The sequence below is a fragment of the Pholcus phalangioides genome, unplaced genomic scaffold, assembly GCF_987345545.1.
Source record: "Pholcus phalangioides strain wild (caught in Gottingen) unplaced genomic scaffold, Ppha-v1.0 ptg000004l_1, whole genome shotgun sequence".
Lineage (NCBI taxonomy): Eukaryota > Metazoa > Arthropoda > Arachnida > Araneae > Pholcidae > Pholcus > Pholcus phalangioides.
Genome location: NW_028301597.1, coordinates 21,318,481 through 21,337,457, shown reverse-complemented (window position 1 = coordinate 21,337,457; position 18,977 = coordinate 21,318,481). Strand labels below are relative to the sequence as shown.

Below are 18,977 nucleotides of genomic sequence, written 5' to 3'. Positions count from 1 at the left end.
TTTTAAAAGAAATAGAGAAAAAAAGAAATATTTTTAAATCGAATTTTTGTGATAAATTAACAATTTTGTCAGTGAAATTTAATAAATTCCTGTGATTCAAATCAATTATTGAACTTGAAACCGTAAATATAAGTTACGGCCGTCGTGAAGCTCGATGTAAACATATGATAGCTTTTTTTTTTTTTGATGCAATTTAAAAGGACGTTTATTTGTATTGTGATATCGTCGCTGTTACAATTCATCTTCGAATGGAAATGTGCTTAACAAAGCGTATTTATCTTGAATAAAGAACTCTTTTTTTTTTTTTTTTTTTTTTTTTTGAAGCGGAGTTACCATGAGTTACATCGCCGAGTCACTTTTAGACATCGAAAAGTGTCAGAGCGAAAAACTGTCTACGCTGACTTTCGGTGACAAAGTTGAATATGTCTACAATCCATTAGAGTACGCGAGCGAAACGCATCAAGATTACGTTAGAAAATACTGCCGTGGACCGAAGAGCGTTTTGTTTTTAGGAATGAACCCTGGTCCTTTCGGAATGGCTCAAAATGGAGTAATTAATATGTCATATTTTGATCATGTGTGATTGGGATTTGAAAAATGCGCATATATCATATTTTTAAAGTAATGCTTTGGGAAATGAATATATATATTACGGTTTTAAAAGCTTTTATTTTCTACTCACCAAGCTTGCAGTTTAGCTAATAGAGAGAATTGGTTATCAGAGAAAAGATTGCTTATTCACCAAGAACAAAGACTTGCGTGAAAATCAATCTAAAATTAATTGCTTCTATTTATTTACATGAAGATGAGTGGAGCAGGTTTTCCTATACCCCTCATACTATATACAAGGTGGTTGGTCGTTTGCCGCATTTTACTGGCAAACCATTGATCATAGAAGCATACTTCCAATTGGAAAAAGTAGCCAAATAACGGGTAGGAATTAGATACAACATTCATGTTGCAAGGGGTTGTATAGTTATAAAAATAAATTACCTTTTTATACCAACACTCTGTCCTAAAGAAACCAAATTAGAGGAAGTTGGAGAGTCCTACCCCGCATCCAAAAAAAAGAAGAATTTTTTTTTTTTAAGATCAGCATTCACTGAGATATTTCAATTCAAAAACAATGAGTTTATATACATGAGAAGTATAATTAGTTTTATAATTCATATATTCTGTTTTTGAAAGAGCCCACTTTCATACTTTTGGCAAGAAATTTGAATAAATTTTGAGATATTGGGAAGCAACAGCATAAACTAACGGACAAGCTCATTATCCTGTTCTTTCCAAACATTTCTCTGATTTTTGAAATCAAATATCACAGCGAATATTGCACTCAGAAACGTGAAACTGTTTTTGTTGGCGTCAGGGGGGGGGGGGGAGAGAGAAAGACCTGAACAACTTTCTAATTTGGATTTTGGGTACAGGGTGTCCGTATAAAAAAGTAATTTTATTTTAGTTTGATAACTATACAACCCCTCACAACGTGAATGAGGTATCTGAGTTCTACAGAACACATTATTTGGATTACATATAAAGAAGATAATGATAGTTGAAAGTATGCTTCTAGGATCAATGGTTTGCCAGTAAACTGCTGTGCGTGCTGTTACCTGTATATTAGGATGACTTTGATTCTTACTGTGATGTCATTTACTATTTGGTACTGTTGAAAATTCAATAATTGATAGTAAATATCAATCGATTGAATGTTTTCTGTACTCAGAATTTTATTTGCAATTTTTGTTTCGTATCCACTTTTTTTCATATCCAAATTTTGTGTCAATCCACGTTCTCTAACACTGGCTGTACCTTTGCCAGAGATAACAGATATCTCAGCCCAACTCACTGTATCTTAGCTGGAGGATTTAACATTCAATGGCATGTCAATAACGTATATTTCTAAGACTGGTTCTCGGAAGCAAAGCTAATAAACGAATAAGAACTTTCACCCTGACCATATTTATATTTCATTCAAAATTTGGTATTTACCACATTTTTTTTCAATTTTATAGCCTGCGAATTGACTTTCTCACTGGGAAAGGGAAAATTTACATGAAATGTTTTAATGTCCAAATTTATTTGTACATAATTCATTAGCTGTACTTCCAAGCAATCTTCTTATGGTGCTATTATTAGAATCAGTTGAAATTATGTATCAAGGATGAAAAATTAAAAAATGCGTGTGTATATATATATATTAATATATATTAATTTTTTCTCTCTCTCAGGTTCCATTTGGAGATATCCATTTTGTCCGGAATTGGCTCAAAATTGAAGGGAATGTGAGAAAACCTGTCAAAGAGCATCCAAAAAGGACAATTGATGGACTACTGTGCACAAGATCTGAGGTGAGAAATTTTTTTAAAGCATTTACATTTAGTTTAATCTCTAATTGATTCACTAAATTTATCAGGGTAACATAATCTGTCTCATATATAATCCACACAAGAAAATGTTGCTGCTTTACGAAAAAAATATATCCTGTAATCTGCAAAGGCATAAAATTTAACAGACAGACAAACACAGACTTCCTCTTTTTATTATATTTTAAGGCAGGGGTTCTCAAACTGTGCACTGCGAAAAGATGGCCCTGACAAAGGTTTTTCGAAGAGACTCTATTAAGCTGTTCTGGAGTGCCGTGGATAAGCATTGATTAGGGAAAAGGCTATCGTGGGTAGAAAAAGTTAAGGAAGTTTCATTTCCTGTCTTAAGGAATGAAAATGTAGGAAAAAAAAAAGATTCTTACACTGATATCTATACATTATCTGTAATATATAATTGTTTTTAAAATATTCATTTTTATTTCAACCGTTCAGGGAGAAAAAAGCTACAGATAATGCACATTAGTCTATAATCAACACAAACCTAAAATCAGAGGTGTATGCAGAAAAAAGCATAGGGGACCTGTGCCCGTTTCCCGCTAGACCATAGTTTCTGAAACTTTTTAAAAGTTTTCTCATCGCCCCACAACTTAAGCCAACCCATAGAATCCTATAGAAATCGCAAAACTTCTAACGCCCTCGGACCATTCATTGCCCCCTTTGGGAAACACTGCACTAGACAATAAAAAATTTAAAATCTTTGTGAATATTTTCGTGAAAAAAATATAAATAATATAAGAAAATATAAGAAAATACCTTTATATAGTATCTTCAACTTTGTGGATTTAAAATGTTTTTTTTTTTAACTTTGACGACAAAATTTGTTTGCGAGAAATTCCTTACGCCCCATTTAAAGGCTGATCCTGTGCATGCCCCTGATTCAGATGTTTTTAATGTATAATCTGTGGATTATGTGCAGGAAATTACTAAAACCAATTGTTTAATTTATTGTACCTGAAGAAAGATACATGAAGTGCTTAGACATTGGCCATAAAATATACAGTGAAACCAGTCTTTTGAGGGCACTGGTGGGGCAATAAAATTCATTCATAAAAGAAGGGGCGATCATTAAGTGTTGGTAGGGGGTTTAAATGCATAAGTCAAATATACAAGGGAAATGGTTATTTGGCCAAAAAAAAGTGGGGGTTTTACTGTATATGCATTTATTGAAGCAGATTAAACTGTTTGTTTATAGTTATTTAAGCACATTTGTTATTAATTATGGTTTTCAATCACATTAAAAATTAAATCTTTGAGGTAAAATCTTGGAGGAAGAATAAAGGAAAGGAAGAAAAAAAGGTATAAATTATATACCTCCTTTGATCAATCCTTTTAATGTTCTCTACCTCTCCTTAAAGTTTGTATCTCTATTTATGGGACACAAACTTTAAGGAGAGATAGAGAACATCAAAAGGATTGAGAACTGCATAGGAACCCATGACCTGAAATGTTATGGCAGTGCTGATGGGTAAATATGTGATTTTTCTCTTTTTTTCCTGCCAGCTCCCTGTTTGCATACCATTGCATGCTGCTCCTAGTGCTTAAATGAGAAAAAATCCCATATTTCCCCTCCAGCGCCATCATGAACAGCCATTTCCGGTCATGAGTTCCTATGCAATTCACAATCCATTTGATGTTCTCTACCTTTCCCTTAAGATGTTACCTCTATTTATGGGACACCTGGTATATTGAGTAAAATGACTAATCAAAAACGTACGTTTAATGGAACTTTCAGATGCTATGTTTTCTATATTTGAGCTTGTACAGGAATGCAATTTTTTTTTTGTGCATTACAGGTGAGTGGCAGTAGACTCTGGTCACTTTTCCAAGATATATCAAAAACTCCCAGTACATTTTTCAAGTACAGTTTTGTGCACAACTTTTGCCCCCTAGCATTTCTGTCTAAAACTGGAAAAAACATCACTCCCCCTGAGTTGCCAACAGCCTCAAGAAAAGCTATGATGAATATATGCAACGATTCACTGGCAGAGGTGCTATTACTTTTGAATGTTGAAATAATCATCGGAATAGGAAAATTTGCTGAGCAAAGAGCCAAGGAAGTTATAAAAACTAAAGAACTCCTGAGCGTTAAAGTTTATGGAGTGATGCATCCGAGTCCTATCAACCCTGCTGCAAATAAAGGATGGAAAGAGCTTGCGTTTCATCAACTTCAAGAACTTGGTGTAGTAGATTATCTGAAAACATGATAATTTTCAATGTGTGGCAGAGTAATACGGTACAACCTTGATAACTCAATTACCCCAGTAACTCTACATGTGTTATTCCTATGGTTGGCACAATACTAAATTCCATGATGGAGAAACTTCTCTAACTTAACACATGATGACCATATCCTGCTTAAGTTGATTATGATTTATACTGCGTTAGCACAACTTATTTTTAAAAAATCACCCATGTTCAAAATATTTTACGGCATTACTCTCATGTGTTTGGAAAACTATGTTCCATTGCTTCTGTTGTTCATTTGTTGATTGATATGTGATGAAGATTCTCCCCACCCCCACACCTTTGGGTAGGGTTACTTCCTGTTATTAATCTGTTGGTAAAACACATAAAGTCATAAGTAGATGTGAATGATTTTTGAAATTCTTGAGCAAGAGATAGTTGAGAAAGCTAGATCGAAATGTTTTAAGGGAGAGAAGGAAAGTTATTTTGGACAATTGCACTGCTCATTCACAAAGGACAGATCTTTCGGCAATCAAAATATGTTTTTTCCACTTAATTCGGGATTATTCTCAATATGAAAAGTTTCATCGAAAATTGCAGATTAAAACATTTTATAAATTTGTAGATGGAATATAGAATTGTTCAACAATATACATCTATACAGGCACGTATGCACACGTAAACAAATTTTAATAATTTTTTAAAGGTGAAATGGAATAAATCCTCACTAACTTGACATCTGCTTTAGTCCCCTTAAGGTGTCGAGTTATCAAGGTTCCACTGCATATCCAAGGTATATTGTTCCTAGATAATTCAGCCAGTTCTTTTTCATGGTACATTGTGATGTCATTATACTATTTCATTGTTCATCATTATTTGTAGAAATTGATCTATATATAGATGAAAATTGGATTAATAGGATGTCATATATGACATGTTCAAGGGAAGTTCTTATAGGTAGAGCTCCTTGAAATTCCATTCTTACTCATCTGCCATCTTTGTTCAATAGTGTAACATTACTAGTATAGCACCAATCACTATTCCCATCTAATTTTTTTCCCGGTTGATTTCTTAGACATTACTTGGAGTGGTAAACCTGTTTTTGCTCAAAGATTGACTATGAGTCAGCTCTTGTTTACAGGCATTCTACTCATGGGTATAATTATTGCAAAAAACTTGATCATTCAAAGCTTTTATTAAATTTTGTAAAGATACAAGCTGAATTTGAGCCTGCAATGTGGCTTATTTCATAACTCACAAGGAATTCTTTTGAGAGCAGGCTAGTTATATAATTTAACTAGCTATAATGCCCAGTGCTGCCCGGATTTTTTTCGCTTATGGGAAGATTGAAAATGTGACATACCAGTATAAAGGAATAAATTGTTATACATATACTAGCAGCATTAAAGAAGTGACAAACCATTGTGAAGGCATATACATGTCAAACTCATTGTTAGAGAACCATGGAAAACGAAGTAAGCATTCCAAAAGTCATTGTTGACTGACGGTTTTTTTGCCCATTTGCCCAGCTATGACAAAACCTTTAAAGTAGCCTATCATTCAAATTGGGCCCCATTTGGTATACATGCAAAATTTAGTGATGATAGGTCTAAAATTGTAGATTTGTATACAGAACATACACACACAGGCAGAAAATTAATTTTATTTGTATAGACATAACTAGCTATAACACCCTGCGCTGCCCAGGTTTTTCTTCAATTTGTGGGATGATTGAAAAAGTGACAAACCATTATAAAGGCATAAACTATTGTACATAATACTGGCAGCATTAAGGAAGTGACAAATCATTATAAAGGCATATGCATGTTCGAAACACATTTCTAGGGAAACCATGGTAACCAAAGTAAACATTCCAAAAGTGATTGTTGAAGCCCAGTAGTCATTGTTGCCGACAGTTTTTTCCCCCTTTTGAGCATTTGCCCAGCTCTGACAAACTTTTAAAGTAACCTGTTGTTCAAGTCTGGTCCCATTTGGTATATATAAAAAATTTGGCGACGATAGATCTAAAATTGTAGATTCGTGTAGAGAACATGCACACACACACAGAAAATCAATTTTATATATATAGATAAGTGGTGAGAAAAAAGTGTGCACAGAGCCATACCATAGGCTGCAGAGACCTTAGGGCAGATCAACATTCATGGTATTGGAAGTGCCCTAAGAGAAGTAGGCTGAATGCTTAAGTTGAGAAGGGAAAAAAACCACTATTTTTGACTTCCTGGGTCAAAGAGAGAGTCTCTGGGTTATAATGCTCTGAACCAGGCATAATTTTTTTATAGAGCTATAGAGAGTTAAGACTTTGTAACTAACTCAAGTGGGTAAAACTTGACGTTGTGCAAGTAATTTTCAGGAGACAGTGATCAAGTATTTCGAAGGTAAGAATGAAGCCTATATTTATGCAGTTGCCTGGGTGGACTTTCCTGTGATTTATCAATAACACGAACTACTTCAAAAATTTTTGTTTCAAATCTTGCTCAGATGGGGGTGCAATTTTTGTGTTTCCTACTGCTGTTACCTTTTTTAGTCACTTTTCTTTTTCTATTTCAAACAGTGCAAATAAAGACTACTACCGCCTTAAATATTTAGAGAGGTGATCTCAAAATTCATAAGCATATACAGTACTAGACGTAAGTTGTCAAGTTTTTTTTCCACTGATAATGTCTAAGGAGGGGGATGTAGAAAAGAGGTAAATGTGCATATTTTCTTTATTCATCTTTTCTATGCAATTCTCATGGGGAAACATTTTAACTCATTGGTGATGAGTGAACATTTTCTTAAAAACTAATCCACAATTTGTTAAGGATGCGATGTCAAAAGTCTTCGAGATTTTCTTAAAGTCTATTCAATTGAAATGAAATCATTATAAGGATGAGGCAACATAAATGCAGTGACAGAGGTTGGGGTATCATTTATACTGTATTTTAAGGGAAAAGATGAAAGTCAATAGCATTTGATTTCCCATCACTTTAAAAAATACAAAAATTACATCCAATCTTGGCTAGATTCGAAACAACTACTCAAATAGTTTGTATTATTGGCCACTCGCAGCAGAGCTGAGCAACTGCAGGAATAGAGGCTTCGTCTTCAACTATTCCTGATATTTTGACTTCAATGCATGGCCTGCAGGCTACATTTTGATCCTGGAGCTTTTTGTCATGGCCCACAGATCATTTTCAGAAAATGGTTGAAAACATTGAAAAATGATTAATTCGAGAATTAATGAAAGAAATAATTTAAAATTTTAGAAGTAGTGAAAAAAATAAATCAATAAGAGAAAAAATTTTGTAATTTCTGATGGAAATTACTTCACAATCAATAAAATAATAATTGCATAATTAATGAAAGAAATGATTTATAAATATTGAGAAAGAAAATTTTAAAAGTAAATAATTACAGAATCATTTAGTGATTTCAGATTAAAATTAAGCTCTGAATCATTAATTGAATCAGTAATTAATAAACTTATTTCAAAATTAGTAAAAAAATATTTTGGAACTAATCAAAATCTATAATTTCAGAATGTCTTCAACTATTTTTGTCCCTGTTTAACTCTCGGGGGCCCTTTTATTAAGATGTCACTAAATTACATCAGCCCGCAGGCTTCTTAGCAAGTTTTAATTTGGCCTGTCATGTGTTAAAGGTTGAAGATCACTGGAATACATCATTCATTTCTTTCTTCTTTACTGTTTCACCCTCAAAATACTTCTGATCAAATTCTAATAATGTAAAACTGCTTATCTAAAAAGTTTGGAAGCATTTAAAATGAAAATTTTATTGCATAAATATTTACAATTACAGTGTAAATTACCAACAAGTAAACATCAAAAGTATTTTGCAACAATTAACAATAGGAAAGTGAAATATTACAAACATAACAAAATGGAATTCTACTTACATTTAAAATTGAAGTTAGTTAATCCAATTCATAAGCAATTTAAGTGTGTCTATGGTATACTGTAAATGTAGTAATGTATAAATAATAATAACACATCCAAATAAATTGCTTTCAGATAAATTTGATATGAAATAACCAAGATCAACAAAATATTTTAAGTTGAAATGTCTCATTGGTGAGTTTTCTGAATTAAAGAAAATAAATTGCAAGTTTTGTCAAATGCAATGCACCATAAGTGTATAACAAATAGGAATTATTTTGTCAAGTTCATATTAATTTCTTGAAAGATCTTGAGACCAATTTGAGAAATGCCTAGTATTACATCATAATGTATAGATTCTCATTTACCTGCTGTCAGAGTGTAACTTATCCTGTGTTTGAGTGTGTGTATATGAAGAAATATTTGATTGTCTGTGAGCTATGAAATTTTTTTACTATTTATTTTCAGATTTGACCATTGCAATAAAATGCAATATTGTGCAATATCATTTCTCAGTATTTGTTTTAATTTGTGCATGTATGTTACTTGACTGGAATGCAATGTGAAATAATTCATAGCATGGAATAAAAATAGCTTTTCAAATATTTTGTACTTCATGAAGACATCAGCATATGATACTAATACCCAAAACAAATTTTATCTCTATTTAGTATGTGAAATGAGCAGATAGTTTATGAAAAGCCACTGGGGGATATGCAAAATTGTGTATGTAATGTTGATGTTAATATCCCATTTAAAGGAATGAAGAAAAAACATCATAGGAATCAAAGCATGTGTTCTTTGAACCTCACAATCTAGATGAGTGCATTAGACGCATCACGCTTACATTACTGGAGGGAGTATGACGTCAGCGGTCTCCTTCTTGGTAATGCTGAGAACAGTGTTGCAAACATCATTCGTCTGAAGATCACATGACTCGATGAAGAGACACACAATCTCCTGCTATTTTCTGACGACATAAATAGAAGTTTAAAACAATAAACGATAGAAATAATTTCAGCATCGATGAGATAATTTCAGCATCGATGAGATAATTCCAGATTGACGAAAGTGATAACTCCAAAATTAATGGAAAAGCAATAGTTTCAGAATTAAGGAAAGAGAATTCCAGAATTAATGAAAGAGATCATTGATGAAGTGATGATTCCAAAAATAAATGAAAGTGATAACTCCAGCATAAATGAAAGATGATTCCAAAATCAATGAAAGAGATATAATTCCAGAATTAAGGAGTGTGATAATTTCAAAATTAATGAAAGCGATAATTCCACAGTCAATGAAAGAAATAATTGCAGCATTAATGAAAGAAACAGATCTAGAAGTAATGAAAGAAATAATAATTAATGATGGAAATAATTCCAGATCAAAATAGTAATTAATAAAGGAAATAATTCCAGAACTAATGATTAATAAAGAAAATAATTCCAGAATTAATGAAGGAAAATTCCAGTATTATAATGAAATAAATAATTTAATCTTTTTTCATCTTTAGATGAGTTCTCTATCCTTTTTTGTAAACTTTAAAACACAATATTTAGATTGAACTGTATGTTTCAATGGGGAAATTACCAGGCAGGAACTGTGTTTTCACAGATTCCTCTGATTTCCTTGCACTCGATGTTGACCCCACTGCAGCGGATTGGTGATTAGACCACTATGCCATGAGCACAGTGTCATCTTAAGCCCCATTTACATGGTAAATGAAAAATCCTGTTTCCTTCACTCCACATAGGGAAAAATTGTAAAGAATTATGTGAAAGGGGTATACACCGCAAAAATCATCATAGAATAGACTGTGAATATTTCCTCTTTTTTCTCTATGAGGGAAAAGAGTCGTCAAATGGGTACCATAACTCCCAATGCTACCACTATATTGCACATATAAATAGTGTATATAGAATATATGCAGGGACACACCCCTGCAAAACCCAGTCTCATGAAAATTAGATCTTGTTAAAATTCTCAAAAATATGTAAACTGGTAGGCAGACACTACATTTCTAGCCAAGTAAGAGGCCTCAGAACAAACACTTTGCCCAGAATGCTCTCAAGATGGATCTGGTTATGAGGAAACAGTGATTTTTTTTCTTCGTTTCTGATTTTGATAACTTGATTTATGAAGTTAGCAGGGCTGGGACAACTGGGGGCACAGCCTCTGGGCCTCAAGCCCCCCTCCAAAAGTTTACATTTGTTTTGCCTAATAATAAGACATAAGCCTTTAAAGGGGCCCCAAGACAAAGTCTTCCCAGTGCCCCAGGAAAGGACACTATGGCCCTGGAAGTTGTATTATAGAAACATCCCATTCATATTATAAAATGATCAATATTTGCATTGATTAAATTTCATACTTTCCAGTCATCACTGTAAATTAAGCAATTTGAAAGGCTTGCAGCAGGAATGGGTTAACTCCATTTTTGCACTTTTCAGTTATGTCCACTTTCTTGATAAAAAAAAATTTCTGTTGTTTGGTGCAAGACGGAGGTAACTTCAGCAGTCAGTTCCCCAATAAATGAAGCATCACCATCATAGCATTTGGGCAAGGAAGGGGTAGCGCCTCATAGGGTTTTTTTTTCATTTCCCAAAAGAGCCAAAAATGGAGCAAACCTCTTCTTGCTGCAAGTCCTTCAATTGTTTTTAAGATATATTTTTAAAAACTTTCAATACCGTTTCTATTAACATCTGTTTAGAATGCCAACATTTCTATATTTAGAGGAGATACGATAGAAATATTTTCAAAATATGTAATACAATTTCTCTTTCTACTTTTTATATTTCTGCAACCTTGCTGAAATTAAAGTTCATTTGGGAAAAATGGGAAGTTATGTATCTTCACAAACATTTAACCCTTCAACTGCTCCTATCGCCTGTAGGCAATTTAAAGCACAATACTTTTTTTATGACACATATTCTTCAAAATGCATAATAATAAACAAGACAAAAACTATAAAAACATATTTTTGTATCAGACAAAAGCAAAATTTTGGGTGATTGTGCAGTTAAAGGGTTAATAATTTGGTAAATGAATTTTTGATTTAACAAATTATAATAAATCACATCTCATTGGCACTTTAAAAAAACAATAAGTTTAAAATACATGAGCAAATAACAAGGAACAAATATATGTATATAAAAAAATAGAACATATATATGTGTGTTTGTATATATATCTGATAAGGAACACAATGAACAAATATACATTTTATAAATCTATAGGAACTAACTGATTGGCACTAACTATAGCAGATACATTGTCAGTGGAAAACAACACAAGCATGAAACTTGTTTAAGTTGGAATGTTTGAATAAATTTTAATTGTTTTGCAATGTACCATATTTTGCTGCGCATAGTTCACAGATTATACCTTGGAAAAACATCTGAATTTTTTGGTATAAATTATATGCTTCTGAGCAACTTCTTTTTTCTTTTTGAAAGCTTGAAATATAAATAAATGTCAAAAATCAATTTGTAAAAAATAATTTTTTTGAGGATTTATAGATGATATTAAAAATGCGGCAAACAAACCCTTCACATTCCTTAAGATTCCATTAATGATGAGCAAAGTTTTCATTAAGTGTTGTTGATTGATGGTTTACTGGTTAGGGAGCTGACCTCTGACTGTGCAGGCCTGGGTTCTAATCCCATTTCAGGAATGGATGTTTACTAACACTGACAAATTCCTTGGACACATCATAGGGATCTTTTGGGGAATACGTGAGAATCGCATTATATGCCGTTATACATTATACTAGAATTTTTTCTCTAAACAGAAAAATTTGAATCTGTGGAATATATGCAGGAAATTATGCGGTAAGAGGTATATTTATTCAATTAGTTACAAATCATACTTTGTAAATATGAGAGTCAAATTGAGCCAAAAGAGTAAACATTAAGTAAAACTAGATGAAAATGTAAAATCTTGAATTTCTTTCCCCTTTTGCTATACAATATGAACAATGAAACCTGAGGGTTGAATTCTTGAAACATGCTTAGTTATAAAAAAACAATTATTGCAAATCAGAACAAATTATCATATCTCTGTATGACAAACATGTATGAAAATTTTGAAAAAATTACACAAAACAGCACTAGTAACAATGAAAAACTGAGCTGTCACATGAAATGTACAATTCAACGAAACATGTAGTGGAACAAAATTAATCAGAAACACTAGTGTTTTCTGAATATTTTATTCTGACACTTTTAAACTTATCTTCAAAGAACGTATCTCTGTTGATGAGAATTTTAATAACTTGTGACTTTATTGCATAATAAACGATGTAATTCAACTGGCTAAAAATTTATATTTTTACAAGTCGAATATTTATGTATATATATTTCATTTATGTTTTACTCTTTACAGAGGTTCTAACATAATTTAACACAATTTTTTATGTAATATATATATATATATATTAAATGACCAGAAAATTTAAAAAGAGTTCTTTGATAAAATGCTTGGAAGATATTCCAATAAGTAAAATTAAATAATATTCATTTATTTTATATATATAATTATAGTAAATAATATTAATAAATATCAAACATAACAAAATCATAATTTCAAATTTATAAAATTTATGGCAATATATCAATACAAATAACCTATACACTCACAACTTGGTGATATAGATTATTTTATTTAAAAAAAAAGAATATATTAGCACATTTTCATTAAAAAAACAACAAATCACTTCCTCAACAGACAATAACCAATCGAATCAAGAACAAATATGAGATATGGTTCAATGGATTGCTATAAACCTACAGGGGGGGGAGGGCTATTATTGAAATACACCAGGGCTTGACAAATCATAAAACAATTTTGACGACAACCAAATTTCTTCTGTGTCTAGCTTTTTTTTTAGACCAGGAAAACAGTTTAGAATAAAGTTTTTGCCAGGAATTGATGTTTTGGAAACACACAAATTCAGAAAATTTTATGCTGTCCTTAGAACTCCAATTTGGTAAATGCATATAGAAAATTTTAATCACCATGGCAACCTGACACATGGGATTTGCCAAGCCCTAAAATACACTGCTCATTTTATATCAACAAATATATCACTAAACTCTAAACATTTAAGTATATATTAACGCTATAGAATTTAAAAAAAAAGCAAGCGTTGCATAAAATCTGCTAAGCTCCATGAATTGCACATCAAAAAACACTGCGCAAGCATTTCTGAGCTCTAAGAGAGTGTTAGGGGTAAATTGCAAAATACGCATAGACTCCTATTAAGTAGAGAACAAAAAGGAAAAAAATGCATTTTTTCATACAAAGGAAAAAAAGCTTATCATACATTGAAAATAATGTGCATGCTTCCAGAGGACTTCATCACAATACACATTTTCTTTGCGACTATCGCGTAATAATTTGTCAATAAAAGCACTATTAGTACATCAAAACAAACCTCATATAGCACTTTATCTCATACACTGAATTAATGCTTGTAAATATATATTCTTCACCTGCAGTAAAAACTGTATTGAGCACAAGTTTAACTACACATTAATTATGTAATCCAATGAGCAATAACAAAACAATATATATATATATATATGATTTTGGAAAACGCTTTTTATAACCTTCTTTTAAAATTTAATATGACGACTAGAATCAATACGATCTATAACTTTTGATAGAAAGATTAATTTTAAATCTCATAAAAATACACTGATGCATGTATCTACCATACATGCACCAAATGATGAATGGAGGTTCTAATGATAATTTTTTGGGATGAATTTTTCTCTGTGCAGATCAATAAAACTACAAAAGATTATAATATAAACAAAATTATGGTAATCAATGTATTTATTAGTATTTCTGTATATGTACCATGCTTAAAATTATCACTCATTGTAAGAAGTATTCAAATTATTTAATTGCCATAATTTCTAGTAAACAAGCCCCTCTGTGCAGGTAAATGGTACCTCACAGGCAGTAAACCTTTTTACAGCCTGACTATTTATTAAAATAATTACTAAAATTTAGTAAAATTTGTATTGTTTTAATAATTTAAAATATTTATTTTAGTGTAGACATTTTACTATAACTGTTTTTTTACAATTTCAGAATAAAAATTGAAAAATGTATAAATTATTTTCAGCTTGTACTCCACAAATTTTTATTTTAAAAAAATTAAAATACAGTGAATAGGGTCTTGGCATTAAAATTTGTAAACCAGCTTGAAGGGGTTAACCTCACTTTAATAAAGTAGTAAGTAAGCCACTGGGGGGTTTAAAAGTAGCACCAAGAAAAATGACTCAAAGAATAATTTTTTTATAGAAATGCAGTGGCTTTTTACATGTCCCACCACTGTATAAGCTGCATGTACTTCTCATTCAAAAACTTTAAAAAAACGCTAACTCCGAAATACAAATACAAAATCCGAAGCCACAATAGACAAATTGCCCAACAATGTGGCTGAAAAAAAAAGATGAAAATAAAGGTAAGAAAAATACAATATACATGTTAATAAAGGAACAGCATTGGAGAAAATTCCATAAAAATATTGTTGTCATAGGTTAAATCCTAATAAATTAAATACCAGGATCATTTATTAGGATAACATAAAATGTACATTTAATTTAAAGGTTTCTTTGAGAATTTTATAATATAAAACACCATTTTTGAGTAAAAATTTATTATTTTTTTGATAAATGCTAAAAAAATTCTCATAAGAATCCTTTGAAGTCAGAACATAAAAAAATTAAAATAACTGAACAATCCAAAGAGTTGAACCAGCTGCAACAGCTAAAAATTACTTTTCAAAGCAGTGGCTTTAATATGAGAAACTCCTGAATTATAATTTCCATGTCTTTCTCAATTTGCTGAATAACACAATTTATTGGAGAGAAATATATCAATTCAAGTTAAAATCACAAAATTCTCTTTATATTTACAAAAGTTAATTTATAATAATTTAACCCTTATCCAATCCCTTTTAAAAGTAATAAAAGATTTCAGATAATTTATTCAAACGCCAAAAATAATACTAAGCATAATTACTTGGCAGGTGAAAATCTGTAACATGAAAAAAAGAGGCTTTTGTCTTTTATATAACTGGTGCATAAAGCACGAGAAAAAAAAGTGTTACACTGCAAGAAATGAATTAAAAGCATTAATCCACTCAGTGCATATTAAAATTAATAAATGTCTATAGTTTAACCCTTAAATGTGTAGCTTTGCATACATGCAAAGTGTCCTTCAGACATTCATTACTGCAGCAACTTTGAATATAAAAATTCAGAATCACCTTTGCACATAAGATGAGATCATATTCTTTCCATTATATATTTCGAATTTGTTAGTAGACACCCCCAATTAATGGCAACAACTCTTTGTTGCATAGCATGTGTGACTATGACTTCTTTAATTTGATGAAATGTTTTGTTAGCACTTCTTTTTTTTATTTCCTTGAAGTTTCAAATCAGAATTTTTTTTATCCCCATAGTTTGAATCACAAAAGGAATGCTTATATAAATACATAGTATATTTGGAAAGTAATATTACTTCTCTCTCTCAATACATTTACTTTAAGTGTAATTTTTGCACTTAAAATACCTTTGCACTCCTCTCCTGTGAATGCCTTCAATAACACTGTATAAGCAGTACAATTTGAAATATATATTTTTTTTCAAATGATTTTTCTGGCTTTCTATATGTCAGTAACTATGAAAAAATTATCAGCTCAAAATAAATTTTAAAAATACTGAGCACTTAAGGGTAAAAAAAACTAAATAATGAATATGAAGAGGCATTAACTAAAAGTGAGATTTATATTTAATTTTAGAAACAGTAAGCAACTCAAAATTTGACTATAGAGAAAAACCACACACATAGAATCTCCATTCATTTCTAATTTAGTACTTTTTTTGTGACTAGAAAATCCATATAGTTACTCCTCTCATAATGTAGAAAGTTCATTTTAAAAGCAATTCTTATTGATTTCTGAAGCAGAAAATAGAATGCTACAAATATCAACATTGCCATAATCTCTCTTTTACATATTTTTTTAAAACTATCACAAGACTTTTTTTTTTAAATATTCATAAACAGTAATTTCTATCTTTACAAGATTTGGCCCCCATGCTGAGGCTACAAGGAAAAAATTTATATAATTTAAATATTTAAATACACAGAGCCTATTCAATAAAGTTAGTGTTGGTTACAGTTAACAATAGTTTGAACAGATCCCATTGGTATGGAAGCTTCATCTCTTTAGTAGCTTTCACCCGTACTGTTACCAGCAGAGCCACTGTAATGAACCGTGTTGCTCAAAGTGTGTGCATGTTGCAATCATATTTTACCTTCTTTCAATGGCAAAATACAAGTGTTACAATCTGTATGCGAAGTTGCTGCAAATAATTTAAATGATTGGTGTCACTTGAGCACCATTAGCATGTAGGTTCCTGCGCCCCTGGTGACCAGTGATTTTACTTTCAGTGAAAGATATCAACTCTCCATAGCCCTGTTTACATGGGAAATAAAATATCCAGGGAAGTTACCGGTAACAGGGATTTCTGCTACAACCTGTTTACATGATATTTAGTTTATGTTGATATGCCCCTCCCTTCTTTCTGGAAGTTGTCACTGGGCACGTGTTTTGAAAGGAAGTGAATGAAGGAGCTAACAGTGGTTTTTGCAGCCCAAAGGATTATAGGAGAGTTCAGAGTCACCCACCATTATTCCGCAACAAAGATGGAATTCTTTTGATGAATCTCCATCCCTTCCTTTTTTTCCCCATGAAGAAAAGAAGTTGCCATGCAGGTAATAATCAACAAAGCAACCGCAATCTTGCACATGTAAATGGGCTTAAGGGTAAGAGAATAAACCAGTTTGGAGTTCTATTTTCTAAACTTAGAAAGATCAAACTACTACAAGAATTCTTTGAATGGTGACAAATTTACTATACGTCAGTAATCAGAGGGAAAACTATAGTGTAATGGTTCAGTCATGAAAATTTCTATGTTCAAGATAGTCTTAGTAGGTCAGTGAAGTCATTCTAAACACATCTAAGTTTTGGGAACACTGGTTGTTGCAAAAACCTTGATCCTTACTGAGTGAAAGTGTACCATGCGATGCCTGAATCTAATTTCAATGGATCCTTTTTTCAAACTTTGAGTATTCAGTACACTATAGCATATCGGTGACTTCACTAAAAAGACAAATTGTAATGCTAAAAATCAAAAATTGTTAAGAGCATACAAATATAAGAATTTCAAGAATTAGTTGATAGAGTTTTTAAGAACTGCGTATCATTATACAGCAAGGTAATAAAACAGATGAGGCTTAGGAAATAAAAATTACTTAAAATATAGAGGAATGTTTTATAATATTGAGGGGTAGAATAAGACTGATAATTCAGTTTGATTTCCTTCATTTCTGTGCACAGGGCTAATTTGACACCAACCAAGTCAGTTACAAGCATCTATGAAGCACTTCCATATCCAAGCTAGAATTCAAACCAGATATTTTGAGCCATTGGTTAGTGCAATTTTTGCTACTGGGTGGCTTAAATTGATATGGTTGAAATAAACATGTTATCTCAACCACTTTTACATATGATTAACCACACTATCCACTTTTGTGAATACCTCATTTGAACAGTCATCAGATTCTAATCTCAAAACTTGCATTTAAAGGGCATTTAGGAGAACTGTTCAAATTAACTACAATAAAAAAATAAAGCTTTGGCAACTGTGATTAAAAAATTATATGATTCTATGGTAAAGATTCAGAAAATGTTCACCACATAAAATGATACATCAAGTACATTAAACTTCAAGCACATTCAAAATCATGCCATGGCACAAACGTTCTACTTTTGAACAAAAACCACATATTAAACAAAAAATATCACAAGAATTTGAGTAGACAATTTTCCTCAATCAATCTAAAACAATTAAGATTGCATAAAATGTCATTGGCAACAGCTGTAAATTTAGATCTTAAAATTTTGGAAATATATTAAGTAGCATTGAAAGCTGAGTATAATATTTGATCTCAAGGCTACAGTTTCTCCGATCATAATAATTGGAAACAGGCCTGCTTTGTGAATTATCTCAATGAGTATTTACTCATTAAAAATGTCCCATTTTTTTCAAAAGTATGGATAGGTAAAGTCTGTATGTGATGTTATAAGTAAGCATGATGCAAATATCGGTAAGAATTTGTACATTATTTAAAAACTGATAAGTCTGTACCAAGTTTGTGAATTTATGTATAAAACATTTATTGATATAAAAAAACCACACAATATTTCATTGATTTTTTGTAAATACAATTTTTTGCTGCAAAAAATTTATTTTACTCAAATTTTGTATCAAATGTTGAGAGCTGGTATTCTGATTATTAATAATCATAATATGTGTATTTGGAGAAGAATTTTAAATGATACCTTGAGATGTAATTTTGGCAACAATACTATGGAAGTTTGGCATTAAATTAAATTTTATGTATATCAAAATATTTAGAATACACAGTCCAA

General features: G+C 31.4%; 1 protein-coding gene across 1 annotated transcript; it reads left to right on the top strand.

The window, feature by feature from the left end:
* The first annotated feature begins 144 nt into the window (after positions 1-144).
* Positions 145-8,970, top strand: Smug (Single-strand-selective monofunctional uracil-DNA glycosylase). The gene is made up of 3 exons (XM_089231104.1): positions 145-550; positions 2,229-2,348; positions 4,178-8,970. The coding sequence occupies exons 1-3, from the start codon at positions 335-337 to the stop codon at positions 4,586-4,588; spliced, it is 747 nt and encodes a 248-aa protein (XP_089087230.1). The 5' UTR covers positions 145-334; the 3' UTR covers positions 4,589-8,970.
* The last annotated feature ends 10,007 nt before the right edge of the window (positions 8,971-18,977 follow it).

Excerpts from the sequence above, each read along its gene's own strand:
- Smug (XM_089231104.1), top strand. The coding sequence starts at position 335 with ATGAGTTACATCGCCGAGTCACTTTTAGACATCGAAAAGTGTCAGAGC. Across the intron at positions 551-2,228 it reads TCGGAATGGCTCAAAATGGA|GTTCCATTTGGAGATATCCA; the intron begins GTAATTAATATG and ends TCTCTCTCTCAG. Across the intron at positions 2,349-4,177 it reads TACTGTGCACAAGATCTGAG|GTGAGTGGCAGTAGACTCTG; the intron begins GTGAGAAATTTT and ends TGTGCATTACAG.